The sequence below is a fragment of the Coffea arabica genome, chromosome 4e, assembly GCF_036785885.1.
Source record: "Coffea arabica cultivar ET-39 chromosome 4e, Coffea Arabica ET-39 HiFi, whole genome shotgun sequence".
NCBI lineage: Eukaryota > Viridiplantae > Streptophyta > Magnoliopsida > Gentianales > Rubiaceae > Coffea > Coffea arabica.
The window spans coordinates 5,338,283-5,347,375 of NC_092317.1; the positions used below are offsets into that span (position 1 = coordinate 5,338,283).

The 9,093-nt window shown below is 34.9% G+C and overlaps 1 protein-coding gene across 1 annotated transcript; it reads right to left on the reverse strand.

The window, feature by feature from the left end:
• Nucleotides 1–643: 643 nt before the first annotated feature.
• LOC113742094 (glycosyltransferase BC10-like) lies at nt 644–6,621 on the reverse strand. The gene is made up of 2 exons (XM_027269799.2): nt 5,551–6,621; nt 644–1,519 (listed from the first exon to the last, which is right to left on the reverse strand). Exons 1-2 carry the CDS (start codon nt 6,178–6,180, stop codon nt 878–880), a joined length of 1,272 nt encoding a protein of 423 aa, XP_027125600.1. The 5' UTR covers nt 6,181–6,621; the 3' UTR covers nt 644–877.
• Between the last annotated feature and the right edge of the window lie 2,472 nt (nt 6,622–9,093).

A 9,093-nucleotide genomic window follows, 5' to 3' on the forward strand; every position in this document is an offset into this window, starting at 1 on the left:
TGGCCACCTCAGGTTTGCAGTTTTTCACAATATTATAAGATCAATCAAGCAGTCTCAATTTAAATCCGATTTCATCATATGACCTACGTATTTTGCACGAAAGTACAAATAAAAACTTCATAAATTTAATTATTTGGTGAATGTGGGGTTAAGCTATCTGCACATGATGGCACATTTGCTCGCAAATAGTTATTTTCAATGGGAACTTATTTTGATTTTTTTTATTTTCCTACATGTGACTCATTTCTAACCAAATCATTGCATTTATTTTCTGTTCAACATATACATTTTACACAACAAAATCCAATGGATTGTTTTCTTTTTTCTTTTCTCGTCAAATATCCAATGGATTTGTTGCTAGGTTGATTACATTAAATTAGGAAAATTTGATCTAATTAAATCATGTGGGGGTAAAATGAAAAAGTTATTAAAACTTTCTGTGAGGGTTAATGAGAAAAGGTTCAATTGCTACTCGATTTGAATTGGTTTACAAGAATCATCCTGCAATCTTTTTTTTTTTCTGGATAAAATAGAAGCCAATATTATTAATAAAGTAGTTGAAAATCGTTCAATACGATTTGCTTAATAAAGAAAACTACACTAATAGTAAAAAATACATAGAACATATCACATGTATATCTAATTTAAAAAATTATTAGATGTAACAGAATTATAAAATAAGAAAGATTACATTGTGAATCACAAACCATGAAATCTAATCAATTAGCGTCATCAATTTGACGACAATATACCTATGCACGTACAGTCAGACACTAACCCTCTCAAAACTATGAATTGCTGTGTGTACAAATTAAAAATCGTCCCCCAAAGAATCTTACAAACACAAAAATGAACCTTTATTTTTATACCTATGTTGTCAGTTGAACTCCATAACCTTTGGAGCATACATGAGTAGCCTATCCAAAGCCGTCCACGAAAACTTCCTTGCAAATAAGTGGCAAATATTGGTCTTCCGCCCATTATACTCGCAAGTTTGTCCATTCCTCATCCGATTCAAGAAATCAGGGGTAATCTCATATCTACTGAATCTATGGGGGTGGGCTCCACCCTTTGACCAGTCAACCCAAGTCAACGTCCTATCAGAATTTTTCCTCCCATATTTCATCCCAACAAAAGTTGGCAAATAATGTTCATCTGCATAACAACTAGACTTGCAATGTCTTTTGAACAATGGGAAATAAATCCGGTCTGAAACCACCTGGATTGCGAGTTCCCGGTCCATTTCGAACCACTGGGCACCTTTTCTCCAGTCTGATTTGTTGATAACCGGTTTCATCTTCTTGTTGTATCGGCCTTGGCCGGTTGGGCCGGGTAGATCGTAGGAGTCCACAAAGGTTTCGGTCGAGTTAATGAGGTAATTATAAATTGTAGAGAAATTGAACAAGGGTATGCATGATTCTGAGAGAAGAACAAATCTTTGGTTAGAGAAATCAAGCAAAGCATTGGCTAGCAAACGCCTTTCTGCTTCGATCATGTTCACTTTTCCCCACTCAACGTCCTGCATGAACGTGGGCACGAATAGTTTGAGATTCTAAGACTCCGTTTTGGTCCCGGATCCAGCAAAAGGAAAGTTCAAGAAAAAGAAATGTGATCCAAATAAAAAATCATATTCTCTCTAGTAGTTTCGTACGCTAATGAAATAGATGAAGGTAACCATGTACTGATAAAACAGTTTGCCCTTCCAAATAGTAACCTATGCAGTAAAAGTAAGGGATAATTTTAGAAACCTCCCCTGATGTTTCCGACAATTTCACTTAATATTTTTGACATTTTAAAAATTACACTCACCTCTCTTACCCATTTAAAATGACAATACAAACATTAACATTCTAATGATACTCCTTTGTTTACTATATACTTTGCTATGCTTGTACAAAGGATGGATTTTATACTTTTTTATTTTTCAATTTCCCTTCTTGTTCATTACTCTTATATTTTGTTACCAAAATCACAATACTATCAGTCCCCAGTCTCCATCGTGATTAAATGTCAAACTACTAATACATTTTTGATAGCTTTGAATATCAATTAATTTTTTAGCAGCTCTTGTTTGTTTATTTATTTATTTTGATATCAAAATCAACAATAAATCAATAATAACTAAAAAATAAATAGCCCTCAGGGGAGGTTTCTGAAATTATCTCCAAAAGTAATCAGCAAGACGCCAACGTTGGCAGGCCTGCACCTAAGGCCTTCTCAAACTAGGCCTTTTAAACTTAGGAAGATTGGCCGGCCCTGGCCAACAAATACAGAAATCGGGTTGAACACTAGGAGAAGGCCTTAAAGTACTTAATGTCATTAACCAACTGAAAAGTGCGAGATTTGTAGTTTGACTGTCGACTCTTAATCTCACAATTAAAGTTTCATTTGAATCAAGAAAAAAAAAAAAAAAAAAGCACTGTGTATCTCCAAAAGTAATTAGTTCCACAAAGGATTAATCTTTCATACACTGACAGTGTATACACTATCAGCGTTGGATGAATGACAACTATGCAAAATTTGAATTTGAAATTCAACTTTTGCACACATGTCATGAATCAAACGGTGATAGTTTATACACTGTCAGTGTATATAAGATTTACTCTTAAAATAATAGTAATCAAGTTGTTGAACATGACTTTGACTAAAATGACTTCCAATTGGTGAACGATTAACAACTCTTTTGGCTCATGATTTCGAACTTCATAGAATATGCTATGTTTAGCAGCTCACACTTGGGTAAATCTGGTCTTCATAGATCCACTGGTCCAGATTGTATCACACCCCTTGATGAGATGGTGTGGTATAATATGAGCCATTGGATATATAAAAATCAGGTTTACTCAAGTTTTTTGTCATGTTTACCGCATCTAAATCTTCTCTGATATCACATGAATAAAAGGCTTATGTACAAATAAGAAAGGGTTTTATCAGCTACTTGCGTGCTCTTACTTCCTAGGGCCAACCAATTTGTCAATACAAGAATTTATGCCGGGATAAAGTGAAACAACACATAATAAGATAGGGCCGTATAACATTCCCCTAGTGAGTTTTCCTTTGCTTTCTCTTTTGCTGTGACTTTTCTTAATCTCTTTCTTGCATGAAGAAAGGAATTTTGGAAACTTTTATAGAAAATTGAAATGAAAGAATTTAATTTCCTTTGGTTTCAAAAGAGCGGAACCTAAGTAACATGAACTTTGCCCATTCCTGAAATCACTACTGTACTTTTCCTGTGTGTTTTTTATTCTTGCCAGCTACTATATAATATAGTGACTGAAGCAAAACAAAAATAAATATATAATTAACCAAAACTAATTCAAATAGGCCATATATATAGATGAAACGTGTCAAAATGAAGAACTTCTCCTATTAGTTGATGAGTTACATGGTTGATTGCCTCAGCTTGCTTTAGGTTCGCGCATGTCGCGAGTATGAACATTTTCTTGAAAGATTCAAGATTGCAGAAAGGCTGTTTGTTTATTGGATGGAACCTATAAGGTTAATTAATATAGACCAAGACTTTCTCTTTTTTTTTTTTTTTTTTCTTTTCTTTACTTTTTTTCGGGTTTTAGTCTAGATTGACTAGGACCTTGAAAGTGAAAATTTTGAAAGTCGTTTTCATCCCTAAAATTCAACTTCTTTCCTGTAAAGGACGAATTTCAACTTCTTTTTATCAGAAAAAAAGAAGTCCACAAAAATGATTTCAGTCAAAAATTCGTAATTGATAGTATTCAACTAACTAAACTAGTGAGTGAATGGTGGGTGATCTTCCGCCGAATCACTAAACAGCAACATTGAACTACGTAAAAGACTATAAAATACAAAAACTCCTGAATTCTCCCCCAATTTTAGCCGCCACCACCTCCCCAGATCATCCTAAGAAGAAGTCTTTCAGACTTTGAGATTGAAACTATGCAATACAAAAAAAAAAAAAAAAAAACCTAGGGGATCAATTGCATGCGACAGCTTATGTGACTGACGTATATGTAATAAACCTTATTAAAATGCTAAGGCACAGAAAAATTATCTAGAAGTCTTGCGTGGGATGCAATTGCTTTTCCAATTTCAATAATTTACAAGTTTGCATCTCAAATCTCAATCCTTGAGTCTCCAAATTTCCTCCAGCAAAGGCAGATTTACCTTCCTTAGAATTTGAAATTTTATGTTCTATTATTTTTTTTTTGTTTTTCTTAAAAGATCATTAAACTGTTAACTTTAAGCTTGTCCGTAAGAAAACTAGGAACTATATATCTCCCAAAATTTCCTAAGACTGAAAATGATAGATACCCAACTTCTTCTTGATTACATCCACTATTTGCAAGAGTTGACCATCCCAAAATTCTATTTAAATTGTCTTGAAAAACAGGTCAATGGTCTGAACTAAACCTATTAGCATGCATGAACCCAATAGTGATTTGGGTTCATCTGGACAGGTTTCCTAGAGTGAAATTTTGCCGTATAGTTAGGCACGTCACACATGTCCCACAGGTTTCGAATATCTAAAACTGTTCAAAAAATCAAGATTAATTGGCGGCCTTTGCTACAATTAGATCGATTACTGGATTTAACTAATCAATATATATATATATATATATATATATATATATATATATATATATATATATATATATATGTTGGTGCCAATAATTTGCCCCCCAAGAAAAAAAAAGAGAAAAAAGTCCACTTGTTAATCAGCTTTTTAAAAACTAAACTTCAAGCCTAAGTGCACTGACTTCACATCTTATGTTAGTGCTTTTTTATCGGAAAATTTTACGCGCTTAGCCCTGTTAATGGCCGTAAGCTTTGACTAGCTACTTCCTATAATTTCTACGAGACCATTGAAAACTTATAACACCAGATGTTTTGCTGTCTTTACTTTCTTCTTTTAACTTTGAAGGAGGACAGACATATCAGATCAGTTAAGAAGGACAAGAAGATGATCAGTCAAAAAAACGAAATGGTGCTATGATTTATTTTCATTGCTGGCAGCTGGAGATTGTAATTTTGGTAAATTATGAAAACACTCCTTTAAGTTCAAATATTCTAGTAATTTAGCTCTTTCAGGATTCAAATTATTGAATTATAGAAGCATTTGCTATTACAATTGTTTTTTTTTTTTTTTACTTGTCACGTTTGTCTAAATTTAAAAAACTATAAGCAAACACCCAGTGACACGCAATGTAATTGAGAAGGAACATTCTTTGCAATCTAATCTCAAAATTCTAATCATATTAAGAGGTCGATAAAACAATGTCATGAATGTAAATGTTCCTACTATTAGACATGATTTTTAACTACTTGTATTTCGTGTCCTCTCTCGTTGGATCTCAATGCATCCTTTTTTGAATACCTTGATCTATGAGTTATGAGTAGATTTAAAAAAAATAAATAAATAAGGGATCACGAAGAACACCAAATTCGCATAACATAAAACAATTAATAATGCCAGATATTAACTACACAAAAATGCATAATCCCTAATGATTAACGTACAACATGATGAAGATGATATAGAAAATGAATGTGTGTGGAGAATTGCTTGAGACGTACCTTACTAGGGATGTTCCGGCCATGAAACACTGAACCTTCAGGCATTGTACCGTTGTAAGATGGGGAGGAATGAATATAAATGGAGTAAAGCCCTTCATGCCCTTTGAAAAATCGTTCCCAAAGACGTGCCAGTGGCAATTCTCCTCTAACAAGAAACATGAATGCAACCTTAGGGGTGCGCTTGAATGGATATTCATTGATCCGGGCCACCATTGAAGCCCTCCAAAGCAACTGCTCATCGGTCATCTGGTGCGTCAAATTTTTTGGGGTCGTGAAATCTTTTAGTGTGATCAATCTTGGAGGTTGTGGTGGTGGAAACACTATCGGCGGCGGATAGGAACCGGGTACCGGTGCAGGTGCAGGACATAATACAGGTGGCGGAGGAGGTGGAGGGGATGGCGAAGGTGGTGGCAGTGGTAGAGTTGATTGGCTGGTAGAGAATAACTTGAATTGCAAGTTGAAGGGATTCTCGGCTAGATAAAAACTTAGACTTACTCCAATAACTAATCCAGAGCCAAAGAACATAAAATAGAGAACAAGGTTATGGAAATATCTTTGAAAGCTGAACAAATTTGATATTTGCAATTGTTGTTGCTGCTGCTGCTGCTGTTGCTGATGACCCTGTTTCATCTTCTCGGGTGTGTCTTATTTCTGCCGTGTTCGATGGGAGGGAATAATTGTGAGGACTAAGGGGAGGTGGGAAGGTTCACAATAGAGGTTTTCTCTGTTCTGTTGAAAGATATATGTTGAAGAACATATATATATATATATACTTAGTAGACCCGATCTATATACGGGTCTACTTGTGAAACCTGATGTAGTCAATAGTTACTTGACATTTCCTTCCTGCTGATTTTCATTTCCGTCATATCATCATACAACTATGTGGCTATTGAATACACCACATAGTTTATCAATAAATTCGCGCATCAAACCAACCTAAGTTGTTTGCCCCTGACGAAAGGCATATACTATTACTATATAGTACGTAGTGCCTTTTTACAGGGATGTGGAACAGCTTTGTTTTGGGCGTCACACACACACACACACACGCACTAACACAGAGAGCGAGAGATGGGGAGGAAAAGAAGATTGTTGAAGTTGGGTACAATGAGTTTAACCTCTTCTCTTGAGGGTGGTGCTGGAACTGTGGTCAAAGAACTTCACGGGCTATAGAGTAGATACAAAAAGATCATGTATGTATGTAAAAGTTGTAAATCACCTTGACAGACATGTAAAATTAATTGGAGAGAAGCCACTTCTTTTTAGCTAGGCGGATAAAAAGGTTAATCTCTTCCTTCTTGTCTTATTCCAACATGCTTCTCAAACAGTCAAAGGTGAATATTATCACGCAATTCTTGAGATTCCCTAGAACAATCAAGACGATCAATCTTTGCTGTGATGAAAAAAAGAAAGAAAGATAAAAAGGAATCTAACTGCCTTTTGACTTGATAATTTTACCTGTTGCAATAAGCTGCCTGTTCTTTAAATGGAAAGGCCTTTCCAATTGCAAATGAATAACTCAAAAAAGTACCTATTTCTCCAAATCAAGTAATCTGAAAAATGCAATTGGCCGTGCCTCTTGGAACAAGACAGAAGGAACAAGAAACTGGGGGTCGCTCGTGAACGTGTTTTTGCCTGTGTATAAGTGTGTGTGCTTTTGTCTGTGTGGAGAGAGCGAATTGATGTCTTGTCATGAAAGCGAGATGAATGTAATATTCCAAGTGGAATGCAAATGTCTAAGCCACTATACAAGCTCCTGAACTTGGGGAGTTCAAAGGTCAATATACCTCATCTTTCTCTTCAATTTTCCTAGTAAAGTTTGTCCGCAATTTTAGCCTCAACTATCTAATAAAAATTTTGTGGATCTGTTACACCTTATAGTTAACTCTCTGGAAAACCAATAAAACATTCTGCAAGAACTCGATTAAATCAAATTTTCCTATCTGGCCGTCTACTCTTCAAAGTTTTATTGAGTGGTGGCAGTCATTTGTAAAACAGCAACCACTGGAAAATAGCAATTAGACTAGTGGGTATAGACTTGGGAGAAGGGAAGAAAAACAATCACTCAAAATGCAACTTCATGGCCTATGAGCATTTTCTACTTTGTTATCTTTTTTTTTTCACACACACACACACACACAGTATATATGTATATCTTAAATAGGCAAATGTCCTTGTGCTTATAAATTATTGGTTGCTGCATGTCTCGGCTACTTACCTTAACCAATGAACACGGCAAGGGCAGTACGTACCAAGGCATTTAGATATGAGAGTATAAAGGTTTTCTTAACGTGCTCATGACTAGTTCTTACGAAAATGGCATCTGGGCGTTCAATTGCTGATTTCCACTTTTGATGGGACGAAAATCGCTTTCAACTTTTCCCAAATACATGTGATTTGCCAGCGACTAATATTCAACATTGTCTGCAATTCAAAAGAAGCTGCATGGGTTGCTTTCTAATTTTCTCTCATTTCCTCTTGCTTTTCCACGCAGGCTGCTATAAGGTTTACGTTTAAATGGTTTACATTTGAACCAGAAGAAAACTTTTGATATGAGGAATCATTGTCATCAGCCACAGCCCCTTTTCATACTCACATGTTGTGTCTATCCAATTCTAGAAAAGAAGAAATTATGCATTCGAATAATCCAAAATTGTGATACTCATCCACATTGGTTAAAAAGAACGTATTAATGTATGAATTCTTCTATTCTTTGTCCTAAGAGCACATGATAAGAGATAGACTTAATATATAATTATCTGTAAAAGTTTAACTGAAGTATTTTATCTTGTAATTTATTCTGAAAAATTATTGGGTTACAAAAACAACATTTTCCCTTCTTGGTTAAGCCCAGACTTAGATGTCCTAGAAGAAAATTATTTTTCTCCTCTTCTCTAACCTTTTTTCTAATCTTGCAAACAAAACGTCTTTTTCTCATGGAATTGGTCTCCCTCCCTCCCATGTCTCCTTTTTTTTTGAAATAAAGTCTCCTAGGATCCTAGTGAGAGTTTTCTTTCCCCTAGAGATTCATAATGAGAGTTTTCTCCTTTTCTAAGGATTTCTGGTTAGAGGTTTCTCTTCTTTTAGAAATTTCGAACAAGAGTTTTGTTAATTTTTACATTTCTTTATTAATCTAAGTTTTCTCAGATTTGCTTATCAAATTAGAATTTTTTTAGAACTATCTCGTTAGATCTCACATTAATATATGAACTTGTTTTCACAGTGTAATATTCTCTTAACTAGTGAGATTTATGTTCTTCAGATATGTTTATATATAATTTTTGCTATTAATGTAGATTTGATGAATGATGATGTTTTTTATAATAAAAAAATACTACAACAATAACAAAAGCCTTTTGGTTTAGCCCATCAGCGTAATTAGAAAATTAGTTGCTGACAAGATGCTGGATATGGACCTTTTTTTTCTTTTTGGAAAGATGTTGGACCCTATTACTCCTTGTTACCGCGCGTGGCGCGATCTCATGACATGTAGCAACCCAAAAAATTAAGGAGATTATCCTGTCATTGTCCATGTGTTCA